The 20,086-nt window shown below is 41.4% G+C and overlaps 1 protein-coding gene across 1 annotated transcript in view; it reads left to right on the top strand.

Annotated features, from left to right (window-relative positions):
• Positions 1–2,490: 2,490 nt before the first annotated feature.
• LOC131930741 (uncharacterized) overlaps positions 2,491–20,086 on the top strand; it is a gene marked incomplete at its 5' end in the record, with an annotated part of 34,665 nt that continues 17,069 nt past the window's right edge. Inside the window, 1 exon segment of the mRNA XM_059287341.1 lies at positions 2,491–2,725. Coding sequence (XP_059143324.1) covers positions 2,491–2,725 — 235 coding nt within the window.

The raw sequence follows: 20,086 nt of genomic DNA, 5'->3' as shown, positions 1-20,086 counted from the left end.
AGGTTGATAGTGCTGTCTCTTTTTTCTAAACAAAAACCACCCCCCCCCCCACACACCACCCCCACCCCCACCCCCACCCCCACCCACACCACCCCAACCCCCCCACCCCACCCCCCCACACACCACCCCCCCACCCCCACCCCTACACACACCACCCCACACACACACCACCCCCACCCCCCACCCCCCACCCCCCCAAAAAAAAAACATGTCTACCGTCCCATTCAACGAAATATAATTATATACTTTTTCCAGTGTCCGCCCCCTCCCCGAAAATTCTACACCCGCCCCCGAAAATTTCAAGTACCCTCACCCCTCTCCGGGGAGGAAAAAGTCTAAATTAAAACCACCCCCCCACTCACCCCCACCCCCCCCCACACACACACACCACCACCCCCCCACCCCCCCCACCCACCCCCCCCCCCCCCCCCCCCAAAAAAAAGCATGTCTACCGTCCCATTCAACAAAATATAATTATATACTTTTTCCAGTGTCCGCCCCCTCCCCGAAAATTCTACCCCCGCCCCCGAAAATTTCAAGTACCCCCACCCCTCTCCGGGGAGGAAAAAGTCTAAATTAAAACCACCCCCCCACTCACCCCCCATCCCCCCCCCCCACCTCCCCCACCCCCCACCCACAACCCCCCCCCCCCCCCTAAAAAACATGTCTACCGTCCCATTCAACGAAATATAATTATATACTTTTTCCAGTGTCCGCCCCTCCCCGAAAATTCTACCCCCGCCCCCGAAAATTTCAAGTACCCCCCACCCCTCTCCGGGGAGGAAAAAGTCTAAATTAAAACCACCCCCCCACTCAACCCCCCCCCCCCCCCCCCCCCCACCCCCACACCCCTCAGACGTTCTTACGCGGGGGTGGGGCTTCGCCCCTACCCGAAGAATTGTATGCAAGAAACTCTTCACGCAAACCATTTAGATTAGACAACATTTCCTTTTTTTCAATGTTTCAATGACGTCATTACATTACTGTGTGCACTCTCTGGTTTGAGATTATGTTCTACTCTACGCTAAATGTGTCGACGTCATATTTCGTTTTTCGAATTACTGTGCAGGTTTTTAAATTCCTTGTGTTTTCTCTAGAGCGTTCTTGTCAGACAGATAGATAGATAGAGAGACAGCGAAACTATTATTATAGATGGAGGCCTTGTGTAATGTAGTTTTACTGAGCTTATTGAATGTATGCAGACACTATACAAACGTTGATGGGACATGTTTTAAATACGGGGATGTCTGGTAGAATAGACTTAAACATTGTAATGACGTGGACACTTTAATCTTCAATAAATGTTATCTCCCTTTATGTAGAATCCGAGCGTTGTTTAATCAAAATGATCTCCCCTACAACGTCTTGGACATTTTCTATCTAGATCCTAGTGACCTCCCCTACAAATAACAACAACAATAGCACAACAAAAACAGCAACAACAACAACACCACATATTCTACCTCTACACCATAAGATACTCAGATCCATATAATGTTTATATTTTTTTAAATGTGTATTTTTATACCAGTGTCATATAATGGCAAAATATTAAAATCTTCATAAAAAGGTTACTGGTAGTTAACTAAGTAAACAAATGCTAATCCTAACCCAAATTCCACCCTACGCCTGACCCTAATTGCTAAACATAAAACTAGACTTGGGATTTCAATATTGCTTACAACCTAATCAGGGGCGGAACCGCCGTGTTCAAGACGCCCTGGAAATTTTTAAAGTGGCCCCTAACCACAGACTGAAATAGTGCATTTTTCCCCAACAGAATCTAATAATAATTATAAGCTTGATAGAAACTCCTGCGACAATTTTTTTTTTAATCAAAGCACTAATAGGTCTAGTACAGCTCCGTTCCTGCAGCCCACAGGCTTTGTTTTTTTTTTTAACCTGGGGCCACCGGAAGTTTTCCGGTAGACCAGCGGGCCAGTCCACCCCTAAACCTATTTCCGGAATAGTCTGTTATCGGATATCGGTATAACACATTATTTTATATTTTTTTACAAATTCTATTTCACCTTTCTGCTGAAGTAGATCTAGATTTCAAGACGATATTTTTTTTTTTGCCCAGCAGAAGAGCCTAGACGTAGCAATTACATTTGAAGGTCAGGGTCGCTATAGTGAAGACGCCCTATACCCTATCGAAACAACAATCGTGTCTCTAAGTTTTTCCACTCAGGAATACATCCACAATCACAATACATCTCCATCTTCCCTAAACAAAACCATAACCAGGTTCTACTCAAAACCCTTGAAAAACCACTTCATCTAGACTAAACATACATTTTGCATTAAGACAACTATTGTAGTCCCCCCCCCCACACACACACACACGCACGCACGCGCGCGCACACACACACACGCACACACACACACCGTCCCTTCCATACACTTCGTGTTAAAAAACAACATTTTAATTTTTTTTTCTCCCCCCCCCCCCTCCCAACCCCCTTTCCAGAGTTTCGCCTCCAGCACGTATACAAAGGTCATGACCTCCTAACCAATGTTACCAAATCCGTGGCCGCCGGCAATGTTTACAACATCAGCAACTTCGGCCGCAAGACCGAATGCCTTGCAGACGTGGAGAGCGACCTGCGCTACCTGCTCTTCCTGACGGTGTTTGATGAACGTCTGTCTGCCCAATATGACGACATTTTCGGTGCCGCGTCCCTCTTTGATGAAGCCGACCAAGAGGAGATACTATCTTACCTCGGTGAGTTATCTTCCCCTTTTTTTCCCAGCTCGCTAAATTACCGCCGATCTGGTGGCGTATTACAATCTAACATCCAACACTCACCGGACTTTCATCTTGATCAAATTCAAACTAAGACATTTTAAGTTCCTCACAAGCTGAAAGGCCAAACACAATTTTTTTTAGAGCCGTGTAACTTGTATGGCGTCGTCTATCTAAAGAAAGAAAGCAATCTTATTTTGTTTTTTGCTGTTGTTTATGCGTACTGAGTAACCTCCCCTTGTGGTGTATATCCGTGTTTTAGAGATTTCTTTCTATGACGTCACTCCGTTTGTGACTAGTTTCGAAAGGTGACGTCACGTATACAGTTAATTTTTTTTAGCAAATTTAAATCGTTTTTTTCTAGTCATATTGCATAAGGGTGTCGTCTATAAAACCACGTCATACTCATGGGGAGGGGGATTGAGATGTTGGTAGGTTTGGACTTAAAAAAAAAAAAGATTTACAACGAGAGGGATGGGGGAGACGGACTTGGAAAGTGTAACGACACACTTTTGCATTTTAAAAAGTCAAGTTCCACTCCGAATTGATCACCAGAAATTTATCAAAATACTCAATGTTCACCGAGTTCAGTACATATTTTTAGAAAGAAATGGATGGTTTTAAAATTTGAGGAGTGTCGACTAAACTTTAAGCTCTAAAAAATTTGATCCTGATTTATTATTTATCTTTTTATTAAACATTTCATCGGCATCTCTTTAAGCCGTTTGGCGCACCCGATTTGAACAATGGAGCACTTTTCGTCCGGTCTCTATCTATAACCTCTGTCAATTGGAATGTTAGGCCTCTGTCCTTCAACTTTTTCATCAGTTTTGTTACAGTTTTCTAACTTCAAACATTTATTATTTTGCTGGATTCCTATTTCATAACTAGTAAAGTATTTAAATGAGCTTCGAGTGTGTGCAGTTCAATGCGCTTCTTGTGTACACCTCTTTATGAGGTAGTGTGGGTATATCTGGTACACTTCTGGCACAGTACACAGTTGCCTGACGGAGTGGTCTAGCAATAGAGAGCTGGACTGCTAACCAGTGAGTCTCGAGTTTGAATCCGGGTTCAAGTCAGTAGACCGTCCCTGAGTCCACCCAACTCTGATGGGTACCTAACTCACGTTAGGGTAAGTAAAGGCGGCTGGGCACAGCGCTGACCACACTATCTCTTCATATGCCAAGGTCACAGAAACTAGTTAACTCTACTTCACTTGCCCCGTAGACCGTCAGGTTTTGAAGGGGGACTTAACTTACACAGCTGCCTGTGTGTCCACGACACCAACTAAACTTGTATAGAAATATTAAGAAAAAAAGGGGAAGTTATATTGGGACGGCGTGGTCGGATTATAGAGCACTCGACTGCTAACCCGGATCCCTGGTTCGAGTCCGAATCTCTGATGGACACCTGACTCAAAGGAAATTTTAGGCGGCTGGAAATAAAGCTGACCACATTATGGCTTTATATACCGAGTTTTACAGAAACAGCTTAACTCTGCTTTATCTGTCCCATTTATCGCAAAGTTCGAAAAGGTTACGTTATTTTTTCAATAAAAAAAAGTATCGAATATAAAAGACAGAGCATTATGTAGGAAACTTAAAAATACAAAGCAGAACCTACATTGTAGGCAAAGAAATACGAAACAACCCACCTCATTAAAAAAAACAATAAGACTTGGTCCGTCTGTCAAAACCTGTCGTTGTCTACATTTAATTTCTACAGTGTGGCATAGAAACAATCTAAATTTAGTCCTCACCCTATTACCCCCCCCCCCCCCACACTCCCATCCTACTGTATTTTCCAACATTATTACCACCCCCCCCACCCCCATTCTACCAAGTATTACAACTTTAATACACCACCCCTCAACCCTCAACCTTCAACTTTGAGTCTGTTCCAACTTTAACTTTATTACCCTCCCCCCCCCCCCCACATCCTCACCTGCTCAAAATCACATGCTATTTCATTCATTTTATCGTAGAAAAAGATTAGTTTTAAATCTAGAAATTATTTTTTGACAATTTGTCAAAAAAAGGATGAGTGTGGTGTCAACAAACTTGTCGCATTTATTTTCTAGCGATCAAGTTTTTTTTTCAATAATGAAAAACTTGATAATTTATGGTATAAATAAAAGTTTGAAAATTATGGTGGACGTAGCTTTATAAAGTGATATTTTTATGTGTGTGTGTGGGGGGGGGGGGGAGAATTTTTGATGATGAGCGCCGATAAAGTTAAAATTGATTAAAATAGTTTCGGGGTAAGACGGTTAATAAAAAAAAAATTGCTGCCTTTGTATGCCCCCTCCCCTACATTTTGTTTGGAAATAATTTGTCTATATTTTATCTAGAAATAATTTGTCTATATTTTGTCTCGAAATAATTTGTCTATATTTTGTCTCGAAATAATTTGTCTATATTTTGTCTAGAAATAATTTATCTATATATTGTCTAGGAATACTGTGTCTATTGACATGCGCTATCTTAAGAATGAATAGATTTTCAAAAGGTTAAACAAAAAAGGAAGGGTAGGGGAATTGGCCAACTTAAATGAGGGGGCGGTAAGCTGTTGGTGAGGGGGTGGAGGGGGCGCCTAACCGGTAAACGAGACTCCCTTCAAAGTGACGCTTGCGGGGTAGACCTTTGATGGCTGGGGATACCAAGAGAAGAGAACTGCAAGTAACATTTTAGAAAAGTTGGGGAAAATGGCGGGAAAATTAGAGAGGGAAAAGTTGTAACAGCACGGGCGGATAACTGATACGTCTCTTTTAACCAGAGTGACCTTCTCTTGTGTCAGCAGAGAATGGGTACAGATAGACGGCACGATGGAAGATTCTAGAATATCGAGATGATCTCTTCAGATTAGGTACTCATACGTCGGGGTTTTTTTTTGCTCTTTCATCTGTTCCGGTAATCTGTGTTCTACGTCACAGAAGGTTGAGGTGTTTAGCTGTTCCGGTTATCTGTGTTCTACGTCACAAAAGGATGGGGTGTTTAGCTGTTCCGGTTATCTGTGTTCTACGTCACAAAAGGATGGGGTGTTTAGCTGTTCCGGTTATCTGTGTTCTACGTCACAAAAGGATGGGGTGTTTAGCTGTTCCGGTTATCTGTGTTCTACGTCACAAAAGGTTGAGGTGTTTAGCTGTTCCGGTAAATTTGTGCTCTACGTCATAGAATGTTGAGATGTTTATCGGTATCCGTTGAGAGTTGAGATGTGGCGGGTTAGGCGACAGGTGTGAGGCGGTGCCGCACTGTGGTGGTGGTGGTGGGACTCAACGGCATCAGAACGTGGTCACGTGACCACACCAATCTATCACGTGATCACAATCTCGTGGCTCTGACGTAAAATCACATGACTATAACTTAACGTCCCGTAATTAAAAATTACAGTCGCACACAGATAAGGCGACATGACTGCAACATTAGGTCACATGACTACAACTTAAAGTCACATGACTGCAACATAAAGTCACATGACTGCAACATAAGGCAACCTGACTAAAACATCATATGACTGCAACATAAGGTCACATGACTGCAACATAAAGTCACATGACTGCAACATAAAGTCACACGACTGCAACATAAAGTCACATGACTACAACATTAGGTCACATGACTACAACATCATATGACTGCAACATAAAGTCACATGACTGCAACATTAGGTCACATGACTACAACATTAGGTCACATGACTACAACATCATATGACTGCAACATAAAGTCACACGACTGCAACATAAAGTCACATGACTGCAACATTAGGTCACATGACTACAACATCATATGACTGCAACATAAAGTCACATGACTGTAACATTAGGTCACACGACTGCAACATAAAGTCACATGACTGTAACATTAGGTCACATGACTGCAACATAAAGTCACATGACTGCAACATAAGGTCACATGACCACCGCAAGCAGCCACGTGATCACATCACAAAATCACGTGACCTTTAAGTTTTATTTTATTTGACAATTACACAAAAAACAATTGAAAGTGATTCTCGTGTCGTTTGTATTAAGATAGCCCAGGGTAGGTCTACAATAGTTTTGTTTTTACTAGATCTATATTTTCTCCTCTTTTGTTCGATGCTTGTGATAAAAAAAAAATAGTTCGAAAAAAAAAAAATTCCGCCCTTTAAGAACGCTAACTCCACCCCAAATTTTCAATATCTTCTCTGCAGTATCGAATTCACAGGATCGAGCGACTTCTCTAGACGTTAAAAAAAAACCTGCCCGATACCGTAAAGATAATTAGTTTGAAGGTAAGAAGCCCGGGTTGGGGGGTGGAGGGGCGCATTATTCCGTTATTATTTCAACAAATAAGAGCTCGTTTTGTTTTTCACTGACGCCACTGACTGCTTCTCGTTTGATGAAAGATCGTTTCAGCATTTCAAAACGAATTTACGAGCGAGAAATCCTTCCGCATGAGTTTTCTACCGAGAAATCCTTCCGCGCAGCGTTTCTGCTTACATTTTAACTTTCAAAATAGCTTAGGCAATTATTTTCAGAGGAGTGTAAACACGGCTCAGGGCGAGGCAAGATTAATGGGAAGGAAGAAAAAAAACTACAACTTTTTTTTTTTTAAACTGAAACACGAAACACCGAGAGTGAAATAAAAAATATTTAAAAAAAAAAAAAATTTCAGCCGTTTTTTACAAAAAAAAATTTTTTAACTCGAAGTTTTGAAAATAATTATAACAATAAAAAAAAATTCCCAATCTTTTGTGCCGTTTTGTTTTTAGTAAAACCAGTGATGTTTATTACTACATAGAATTGAAAGAAATGAAATAAGTGTCGAAAACATTCTCTCACGCGAGAGTTTTGTCTATCGGGGTTTAATGTAGTTTCGAGCAGTTAAAAACAAAGCAGAAACTACAATAAACAAATAGATATATGTAATTGCTTCTGGATGTACTGCATGTACAAAATCCTGAACACACGCACGCACGCACACACACACACACACACACACACATATATATATATATATATATATATATATATATATATATATATATATATATATATATATATATATATATATATATATATATATATATATATATATATATATATATATATATATATATATATACGTGGGTTTTCAGACAGTTTTATTACTTTTAGCTCTCCCGAAATAAAATGTGCGCCTTTTTGTAAAAAAAATCAAACAGTTATGTTGCCTAGGCCTATTTTTCCCCGCTATTTCAAGCTACTTTTGATATATAATACGTTAAGAAAGAATTTTAAAATTGGAAGTGCGCGCGTATTGAATTGCCTAAACACGTAGAACATCAACACGGAAAAAGCTTGCGCAGAACTCGATTAAAAATTGCGGACACACAAAAAAGTTTGAACCTGGCGCTATCTATCAATGTATTAATGCGCGGTTTTTCTTTTAGTCTCGAGAATTCGTAAACAGCAGGAGTAAAGTTGTTTTTTTTGTTTTTTGGTTTTTTTTATGATTAAGTTTCAAATCATGATTTATAAAACAAGAAAAATGCAAATTACAGGTTTTTTAAAGCATAAATTAGAAGACATGTCATAGTTATTCGCCAACCGAGGACACCCCACGCCCCATTCTATTCTGCAGTGTTTCTTCCAGACTTTGTTCTTCAGGGGGGGGGGGGGGGGGGGAAGGGGAGCACTTGAAATTTCCTGGGGAGGGGGGGGCAGGGTCGGACACTGTTAAAATGTATATATTTTCTATATAAATTTTAGCTCGATTTCGTTCTGGAAGAGGGGGGGGGGGGAGGGGGTAGACGTTGTTCGGAAGGGCTCCACCCCCACCCCACCCCCGAAAAGATGCCTGGAAGAAACTCTTGTTAGTTGATACTTAATGTGTCTTTGTGGATGTTTTACACTTGAATCTCGTCTCTGCTCACACAAAAAGAAAATGTGTTCGAAATTTATTGAAACATTTGTTAAAAATGCTATTTTACAAATGAAAGCACCCCCTCATCCCCACCTTCAATTCCCATTTCCTAGTTTAGCAGTAGATACGTAAATTCCCTAGAGTTATTCGCTTAATTCCGTTAATATTTTTCATGAAATTTTGTATTATATTACGATTACCTACAACTTGTGATTGAAATTTAGTGCTATGGTTATTGTGAGGTTTGGACAAGTGTTGGACTAGCCTAAGGGGTCGTCCATCAGAGTTTCTTCCAGGCATCTCTTCGGGGGGGGGGGGATACTTTTAACAGTGTCCGCCCCCCCCCCCCCCCCGTAGAAAGTCTACCGCCCCCCCCCCCCACCCCGAAAATTTCAAGTGCCCCTCCCAGGAGAAAAAATTCTGGAAGAAACGCTGTCGTCCATAATTGTTAATTGCCCGTTCTGTTCATATGTATTTTTTCATAGTTAGATTAATTTGATGCGTTCATTGCCCATTGTGTTGTCTGAGGCCTAGTTAGATTTAGTTAATGTATTCATTGCCCATTGTGTTCAGCTCTTGCATCTTGTTCTTCCATTTGTATCAGGGTAACCTACTAATTCATTCCCACCCCCTCCCATCCCACCATCCTGCCCTTTCTTACTCCAAGGGGCGAGGTTATTTCATGTTTACCTATGTCGTGTTATTGACTCAAAAACCTAGCCGAAACAATCCCGTTACAAGGGTCGGCGTGGTTGGGTCGGTAAAGCTCATGGTTGCTAAACCTAAAAGTTCCAGGTTCGAACCCTCGGGCAGTTGGTGTGTTGCTGTCACAAGAGACAGCAAGAAATCTCTAAAATCAATATAATAATAACTGCCTTAAAAAAAAGTAGATTTCCTTAATCGAATGCGACGGTTAAAGGGCAAGTGAAGTACAATTCACCTGTTTCTGTGACCTCGACATATGAAGGGATAGTGTGGTCATCACTGTGCCTAGCCGCCTTTACTTACCCTAACGTGATTTAGGTACCCATCAGAGCTGGGTTAACTCTGGGATGTTCTACTGCGTTGAACCCGGATTCGAACTCGAGACTTTCGGGTTAGCGCAGTCTAGCCCTAGGACAGGCCGCCCTAATAACGGCGATATCTTCTCTGAGCTACTCTGTTGTTTGGGCAACGGTTCGATTGTTATAATACTATTTCTAGCCATCCCTTAAATATGATATCCTCCCTCAACCATCGGCGGACAGCAAAAATATTTATTTTCATGCCAGAAAACCTGAGTTATTTCCCTTCCTATGTCTAAGCTACCAAAAAAACAGGTGCCCTCGCGAGTGATGGAGAAAAATATTTTCATTGTCTTTTCTGGAGAATCTTCCAAAGAACACCAACAAATTCCATTCTTCTCAACGGATTCTCATAGATTCCAGGGGTTGGTGTGACTCTATAGTGTTTACCTGGTCAAAAATGTTTACATTTTTTTTAAATCGATATTATTCCTGCCTTCTTACAATTTTTTTTTCAAACACATTTTTTTCACCTCTCCCGCGGATCTCTTTTTTTTTTTAGCACGTGCAAACTCCCGCCTCAGACGCCCCCGCCATCGTGGCACCAGCACGCCGTCGCGTTCACTGTCTGGCGCCGGTGGCGGCTCCTGAGTGGCGCCCGTGGGACCCGCGCCATTAGGCAGACTCCCAGCTTAGTGCCATAGGCTGCCCGGCGGTACCTGAAGGAAAACAACGTCAGCCGCTGGTCCGTGGCGTCCAGGCTTGTGTCACTGTAACCTGGGGGGTGGGGGGGATGGAACTTCCGGTTGGGGAGTTGTTGTTTTTTTATATTGTGTGCATTTGGATGGTGGGATATGTCAAGGTGGTCTTTGACAGGGAAGTTTTTGACGGGGTAGTCTATGTCAGGGTAGTCTTTGACAGGGTAGTATTTGACAGGGTAGTCTTTGACAGGGTAGTATTTGACAGGGTAGTCTTTGACAGGGTAGTCTTTGACAGGGTAGTCTTTGACAGGGTAGTCTTTGACAGGGTAGTCTATGTCAGGGTAGTCTTTGACAGGGTAGTATTTGACAGGGTAGTCTTTGACAGGGTAGTCTTTGACAGGGTAGTCTTTGACAGGGTAGTCTTTGACAGGGTAGTCTTTGACAGGGTAGTATTTGACAGGGTAGTCTTTGACAGGGTAGTATTTGACAGGGTAGTCTTTGACAGGGTAGTCTTTGACAGGGTAGTCTTTGACGGGGTATTATTTGACAGGGTAGTCTTTGACAGGGTAGTCTTTGACAGGGTAGTCTTTGACGGGGTATTATTTGACAGGGTAGCTTATGACAAGATAATAACGAGGGTATAGAGGACAAATGCAGTATGTCCACTTTTAGGTCAGATCGATGTACATTTATACTGAATCTGTAAATAATACAAGCTACAAGAACACTTATCTACAATGTCAGAAAAGTAGAATGCAAATATTTTTTGAATGTTTAAACATAATATTTTGCACTATTTTAATATTTAAATGAGATTTATAAACTCATTTTTCTCGAGAATATTTTTTTTTGTGGACAAACTGCGTTTGTCTTCTATACCCTCGATAAGACGACAAAAAGATTTTCACTTTGCAGACGACAATAAGATTTTTAATTTGCAAACGACAAAAATATTTTCACTTTGCAGACGATAAAAAGATTTTTAATTTGCAGACGACAAAAAGATTTTCACTTTGCAGACGACAAAAAGATTTTCACTTTGCAGACGATAAATAATTATCTTTCTTTCTGTGTTCAGTCCGTGTTCATTGAACTTTCTGCAGTAGCCCAATACAGGTTTACACGAAGACATGTTTACGTGAAGACAGGTTTAGATGGAGACATTTTGCTATGCTCACAATTGCAATAGGGCTGGTAAGTAGGTCACCAACCAGTTATATGGCTCATGCAGGTTTTATTGAGCCGTAGAACTGGTTGGTGACCTACTTACCAGCCCTATTGGTGTGATATTGGTCAGCCAAGAAAGCTCTATTTAAGTAGAGCTGATTGACTGATTTTTACATGCCTGACTTGGTGCCTGGAAGGCGAGGCGATTTTGGTGCCGGATGGAATGATAGGTTTAAACTGCTCTGTTTATATTGTTTGAAACTATATACTTTCACATACAATTGGAGCGAGGCTAACATGGGTAGAATATGATACTCTATTGCAAAACTAATATGCACCAAATAGGAGCCTGAATTGAAAGAGATAAAAAAAAACATCAACAACATAGAAACTGCACTGATCGAAAAAAATAATGTGAGCTTTAGTATAAAGCGTTGAATACGTGCATATATTACTGTATCTGCTATTATGGTGTGTTTCTGTGGTTTTGCATTAACGGCCGTGAATGGTAGAGGGGGGGGGGTTAAGGCTTACTCGGTTAAATAGCAAAAGCCGTTGAATGTAAATAGTGGTATTCAGCCGCGAAGATAGCTCTGCTACAACGTGTGATATTTCGTGGGATAACTTCCCCTTGAAAACGCGAAGAGGATTAACTCCCCTCGACACGCTGATCTATTTAATAACGTTTTAAGCTCCTCTCGCTCACGTCACAAAACTTGCGTCCCCGAACAAAGCCGGAAAGATAACTCTCGTGGTCGAACGGAACAGGCGAATTTTTTTTTTTTTACTTTTTTAAAAAAGAAAGATGGGTAAATTGATTACCCGAGCGCGGAACAATCATTGAATGTTAAAATCAAAGGGACGAGCACTATAATCGCCCTAACAATCAACCCGGGGGACCGGCGTGGAATGGGCATGAATCGTAAACGAAATATTTTTTTTTAAATATATATATTTTTTTAACGTAATTATAGATGTCTGATATAGATGTCTGAATAACTTGGAAATGAGTTTCTCAGCCGAACAAGTCGGGTCCATGTCTATAGCTTGACCAGGGGCGTCGCCAAGTTTTCGTGGTAATGGGTTGGAGGGGGGGTAGTTCATGAAAGCGCTTATATTTCACTTTATTTTTTATGAAATCGCCCACCCCCCTCATCTTTTCATTTCTTTCTTCATCAACCCCCCCCCCTCCCCCTCTCCCTATAGGCGACGGTCCTGATCTAGTCAATTTAGGCCTAACTAAAACATTTTGGTGGGCCTTCTCAGCGTGGTTGTATGTTTTACCGGAAACAGTTTCGAATTTCACACATAGTTTCCTTGATATAAAAGTAGAATTTCGAACCATATCCATGGTGCAAGTGAAGTAGAGTTCACCTGTTTCTGTGACCTGGCATATGAAGTGATAGTGTGGTCAGCACTATGCCCAAGCCGCCTAACGTAGGTCAGGTACCCATCAGAACGTCCATGGACGTTCTAAGACTTGAACCCGGATTCGAACACCACAAGGCTTCCGTGTAGGAAGTTGTAGGCTCTACCATTCGTCTATGCCGTCCCGTAATTTTCTTAATATCAGTTTCTTAACTCAAATTCTTACTTTCCCTAGTATCTGGTTTCTCATTCCTGTCTAGTCCAACTTTTCACAGTAACTCTTTTCACATTCTTAGCTAACCTATCACTTTTCACAGTATCTAGATTTATATTTCTAGCCAAAGTATCACTTTTTACAGTAACTGTTTTCAGCCAAAAAATTTAAGTCTCACTTTTTATAAAAGAAGTCTCACATCTCTACGCAGTTTTGCCCTCCCCCCCCCCCCCCCAATTCCCATCTCTAGCTAAATCTCCCCAGTCTCTCAACTCGACATCACGTCTTTAACTAGCCTAACATTTCAACATCACATCTTCAGCTAGCCTAACATTTCAACATCACGTCTTTAGCTAGCCTAACATTTCAACATCACGTCTTTAGCTAGCCTAACATTTCAACATCACATCTTCAGCTAGCCTAACATTTCAACATCACGTCTTCAGCTAGCCTAACATTTCAACATCACATCTTCAGCTAGCCTAACATTTCAACATCACGTCTTTAGCTAGCCTAACATTTCAACATCACGTCTTTAGCTAGCCTAACATTTCAACATCACATCTTCAGCTAGCCTAACATTTCAACATCACGTCTTTAGCTAGCCTAACATTTCAACATCACATCTTCAGCTAGCCTAACATTTCAACATCACGTCTTCAGCTAGCCTAATTTCAACATCACGTCTTTAGCTAGCCTAACATTTCAACATCACATCTTCAGCTAGCCTAACATTTCAACATCACGTCTTTAGCTAGCCTAACATTTCAACATCACGTCTTTAGCTAGCCTAACATTTCAACATCACGTCTTCAGCTAGCCTAACATTTCAACATCACGTCTTTAGCTAGCCTAACATTTCAACATCACGTCTTTAGCTAGCCTAACATTTCAACATCACATCTTTAGCTAGCCTAACATTTCAACATCACGTCTTTAGCTAGCCTAACATTTCAACATCACGTCTTTAGCTAGCCTAACATTTCAACATCACATCTTCAGCTAGCCTAACATTTCAACATCACGTCTTTAGCTAGCCTAACATTTCAACATCACGTCTTTAGCTAGCCTAACATTTCAACATCACGTCTTCAGCTAGCCTAACATTTCAACATCACATCTTTAGCTAGCCTAACATTTCAACATCACGTCTTTAGATAGCCTAACATTTCAACATCACGTCTTCAGCTAGCCTAACATTTCAACATCACGTCTTCAGCTAGCCTAACATTTCAACATCACATCTTTAGCTAACCTAACATTTCAACATCACGTCTTTAGCTAGCCTAACATTTCAACATCACATCTTTAGCTAGCCTAACATTTCAACATCACATCTTTAGCTAGCCTTACATTTCAACATCACGTCTTTAGCTAGCCTAACATTTCAACATCACGTCTTCAGCTAGCCTAACATTTCAACATCACGTCTTCAGCTAGCCTAACATTTCAACATCACATCTTTAGCTAACCTAACATTTCAACATCACGTCTTTAGCTAGCCTAACATTTCAACATCACATCTTTAGCTAGCCTAACATTTCAACATCACGTCTTTAGCTAGCCTAACATTTCAACATCACGTCTTTAGCTAGCCTAACATTTCAACATCACGTCTTCAGCTAGCCTAACATTTCAACATCACATCTTCAGCTAGCCTAACATTTCAACATCACATCTTTAGCTAGCCTAACATTTCAACATCACGTCTTTAGCTAGCCTAACATTTCAACATCACATCTTTAGCTAGCCTAACATTTCAACATCACGTCTTTAGCTAGCCTAACATTTCAACATCACGTCTTTAGCTAGCCTAACATTTCAACATCACGTCTTCAGCTAGCCTAACATTTCAACATCACATCTTCAGCTAGCCTAACATTTCAACATCACATCTTTAGCTAGCCTAACATTTCAACATCACGTCTTTAGCTAGCCTAACATTTCAACATCACCGAGTCCCACGTGCCTCGCTCAACTCTCAACTTTACCCTGGACGAAGACACATCTTTAAAGTCTCGCCTTTCCCTAAGCTCAGTATCACGTTTCCTCTAGCGTCGTCTCTTGGCCGTGCGCGCACATTTTTTTACACTGATTGATTTAAGACCAGACAAAACAAATCGTTTTTTGTTCCTCTTTCATGTTTCATTTTTTTTATCCTTGTCAGCTTTTTTTTACATGGTTGATTTGATATGTATGGGGGTGGGGTGGGGGAGAGGTATGGAGGGAGAGTTTTGGCAAGTGAATGTGTCAGCAGTTGTAGTTATAAAAAAAGTTTAAGGTTAAGTTTAGGTTAACTTGAAAAAAAGCACGATACTTCAATAACAGATACATGTAAATTGGAAATATACGTGGGTTTCTAATAAACAGAATATATATTTTAGTTTAGTATAGTTCTACATACATCACCAGAATAGAGTTTTAATTTTGATTTTTTTTAAAAGTTCTTTATAACTTTTGAAATTGACGCAAAGGTATAGTTTAATAACAGGTGATGAAAACTTAGATCGAATACTTTTTGTAATCCGTAAAAATTGATAACGTCATGGTGTAAAATAAGTGTTGAACAACAGCATCCTACCACAGCATACCATTACAACAACAGCGAACTACAACAACAGTCTATAAACAAGACTCAGCAGCAAACCTCCAAACCAGACTACAAGACAAACAGCAGACTACAAGACAAACAGCAGACTACCTCAGCAGACTACAAGGTTAGAAAGCCATCGGGCTTGAGAAAACGAATTTAAACCGAACTTCCCGACACCCATTTTCAAATTTCAGGAATTGTTTAGTCCTGATGAGGAAAATTTCCAAAATAGTTGCCGGCCATAAACCACGGATCAAACCCGCTGGTTCGACCCCTTTTTGAGAAGTTCATTTCATTTTTAGCGCGGAAGGTAAACCGACATCATTACTGAACCCCTCAGAATTCCCCCTGAAACTCCAGAGAAAGCGAAAAGTATTCCCATTTAAAATGTTTCCAACCGCCTCCCTGACGTCCGACATAAAAAAAAAAAACTCGGGCTAACCCCGGAAATTTTAGCTATGACATGCGCAGTGCGCGTTGGCTTGTATGCCGGGAGGAGATCCCCCTTTCGTTTTTTTTAAACATGCGATCAGCATTTATTTCCCCTTTCAAGTATACCCAGGGCACTATTTAATATTACGGCAGAAATTCTTCTTTCCATCCTCGTTTTGAAGCGGCACCCCATTTTGTGTTGAGTTTCTTAATTATGTATTTATTTTGATTGCCATCGGTTATTTTCACTTCAAATGCGAGTAATTAACAACGTTACTAATTAAAACACCTCACCCAGAACACTTCAACCTTCGGCACTCGCTCTCACAAAAATGAAGTAGATTGTGTTATGTATACAAAGATACATACTTTTTTCTATAGCCTGCTGAGGTCTAAACTAGATGTTTAGTTGGTTGTTTTTAGCAAGGGTGTCTGGGGGATAATTTTGAACAAGGAAGGGGGGGGGTGAAATCTGCTGAATAGGCTAAGATATCGAATAACAAAGGAATTGACAGACACAGCCATTAAAAGTCAGGGTCTAAACTCTTTTTAAAGGGGAGGGGTGGATAAAAAGCTCTTCGGGGGGGGGGGCACACCTCGAAAAAGTCTACCTCCCCCCGAACGAAATGAAATTTATATATAAAATATATACTTTTAACAGTGTCCGTCCCCCCCCCGTCCCCCGAAGAAAGTCTACCACCCCTCCCCCCGAAGAAAGTCTACCGCCCCCCCCCCCCCGAAAATTTCAAGTGCCCCCCCCCCCCCCGGAGAAAAAAGTCTGGAAGAAGCACTGATAAAAAAGTGTAAGCCATTCTTACCATTCTTAACAACTCAGAAAACAATATCATATGTCTATTTACCACCACTTTCACAACATAACTCAATACTTAGTTTGTGCTCAATCGCCTAGGTGTGCGTGGTGGGAGTGGGGGGGGGGGGGGTGCGGAGTCCGTCCCGTACGGTACTATTTATCAAATTCATAAATATTTTTGACAAAGACGTCACCCAAAAGTTTTACAATTTCTTTAAAACTTCCGCCGAGCCGGAAAAAAAAATTGTTTTCGCCTCTGAAGAGCTCTCGTCCGATAGCTTGTCAAGATAGATAATAAAAAACGCCTGGAGTTATCATCCCATCTTGCAACAAGAACATGTCGCGAGAGTAATTTCCCTTGGCTTGATGATGTCATACGGATGTTTTTGTTTCGATGACAATTCAATAGCAAGCCTCAACCTCAACTCGTGGTCTGTGGTTGCTGACTACGATTGTGGTTGTACGATGGCGTGGTTGTAGGATTGTAGAGTGTACCATTAGGAATTCGGTTATTGTAAGGTTGAATTGTGTGACTAGAGTTGCACTGTATGAGTTATGTGATTGTATCTTTATGAATTGTGTGAGAGTAGACTTATTGCACATTTGTGAATTTTGTGATTGTAGGATTGCGTCAAATCAATTCTGGGATTGTAGCATTGCATTTTAATTAATTATGTGATTGCGAGAATGCGTCTTTATGAATAGTGTGATTGTCCTTTTTATGAATTGTGTCAGTGTAGTATTAATTACAGTTACGTACTTTTATATTAAAACAATGCCTGCAAACATTTAGGATAATTAATTTAAGTTTTTGACCTGAAAGAAAAACAAGTTTTGCCTCCCCCCCCCCCCTTTCACTCCACATGGGGAGGATTAAGCTTGAGCGTGGTCACTGTGTCTCACAGATCACATCATACCCCCGTTTCACCATTTTCGAAATTAACATTTTTGTACCCCTAAACCTCAGGAGTCCTTCACTGCAGTTCGATCCCGACTCAGAACCAAATTCGTTCCCCGCACCTCCCTTACCTCTGTTGTCCCGTCCATCCGGCGCCCACACTCCCTCCCGACCCCCATGCAACATGGGTAAGGATTAAGCTTGAGTGAGGTCCCTATGCTTCTTATGTCACATCATACCAAAGTCTCACAATTACCATAATTCATATTTTTGCACCCCTAAACTTCAGCCCGGTCACTCCGAATCAATCCAGTACTCCCGCAGCCCCCCTCACCTCACCTCTGTTGTCCCCTCCCTCCGGCCCCCCCCCCCCCTCCCCCCCACTTATCACCATGTTTACAGCGAGCATGTCTGACATGTAGACGCCGTGCTCACACCATTAGGAATACTCTCACACCCCTAATTGGTGGGATGGGGGAGAGGGTCGCTCACACAGGGGAACTTGGCACCCGTCTTTCAACGGTTTAGATCTGGCCCAGGGAGGGCACGAGACCGGAAGTGACGTACTGACAAAAAAAGATAAACTCTGACGTCACACTCACCGTTTTGTGATCTTTGTTGCAGCGAGAATGGTCTGAGCTCCGCGAAGCTGAGTAGTTGTAGGATTAGACATTGATCTTGCCTTTACATAAGCTTTGGGTCATATATATATATATATATATATATATATATATATATATATATATATATATATATATATATATATATATATATATATATATATATGTGACGAGCGAACATTTATCCTGCCGACAACGCCAATTGTAACGAGCCAACAGTTACCATGCTCGCAACGCCACATGTAATGAGACCTAATTGCCTGTAGTGCCACGTGTTAACGAGTTTAACCACTCATTCTAGACAACATTGACCACAGTATAGATACTCAAGATGCAGGTTCGCTATTGATCCTTTATTACATGAATCAAGAAATGCTTCATAATAACACAATAAATCAACAGGAATGCTTCTCAATAATAGTCTGAATCAACTGACCCCTAACAGTCCTTCACTAGGCTTTATATAACTGAATCCACATGTCTATAATCCTCCTTAACACAATACGGCTAACCCGTTCTATAACCGACTTGACATAGTCACACAGACTGACTGATCTAAGCGAGCGATGAAGATGGAAGAGAGCTCGCTGAAACGGGAAGAGAGAGAACGAGTCCTGCCGTGCCCTCCTATTTATGCCTTGTATCCGTACTCGTCCCCGTACTTGTATTCCTCCGTAATCGATACTTGTACTCGATCTCCGACCACCAGTTGCGTAGTTCAAACGTACAGACCGTAAAATAACATCTGCGTCCTATCCATCAAAGTTGACAGGCCGTCTGAATACCGTTTCCCAAAATAGCACGCGCCGGCTTTGAGGTTGTTATCAGCCCGACCCAATAAGCCACCTGTTATCGGTTGCATCAGACCAACACTGTGTCTCGGCTTCTCGTTCGTTATCATTTGTAACTGGTAGTTAGGCCTACCCCAGTTACATCCACCCCTGCTTTTTTTGTGTGTTTTCAACCACAAACAACGCCTGGCAGGTGCACTCCTCCAAAGTCAATCGCACAGTCGTAAAAAAAAATCTATTGTTCTACTCACTGTCCACGACGTTCCATTCGTATACGATTGACAGTTCTACCTATTTCACATATCAACTGTGTCTACATCATCTTTCTGAGACACAAAACAGTTCTAGAATTCACATCCACCCTTTCCATTTGGTGCCTTCACCAGTTCACTTCTATAGCTCTTTGAACAGTCTGTTTTCATACCAGCGCGACCATGAAAGAATTGATGGTTGCTGACAAAAAATTTCGTATTCCTTCTGTTCCTTAAACTTCTCCGCGGACCACTTATCTGATGGTCTACTGTCTCTCTGCTTCTGGAAGGACCGGGATCCTCATTGTTGCCGGTATCCTCCCCTTGCGTATCGCTGTTGTTCTGTTGATGGTGATATGGTTCCGGAATGGGTATGTGAATTACCGTTATAGTTTCCGGTTCCCTAATTGTCTTGGATTTCTCTGTGTGTAACTGCTCTTCTTGCCTATTCCAAAATTTCTTTAATTGAGCAATATTCGCCCACCGATCCGGTTTGGCGTGATCGATGGGTCTTATCTTAAAGGGGCCACCTGCTGCTTTAGGCATCTCCACGACTTGCCATATCTCCTGTCCCCAGAGATCGTGGATTTTGTTTCTGCCTA

Source organism: Physella acuta, unplaced genomic scaffold, assembly GCF_028476545.2.
Source record: "Physella acuta isolate Inbredline_101_S28 unplaced genomic scaffold, ASM2847654v3 ptg001834l, whole genome shotgun sequence".
Taxonomy (NCBI): domain Eukaryota; kingdom Metazoa; phylum Mollusca; class Gastropoda; family Physidae; genus Physella; species Physella acuta.
This window is presented reverse-complemented; position numbering and strand designations above follow the sequence as displayed.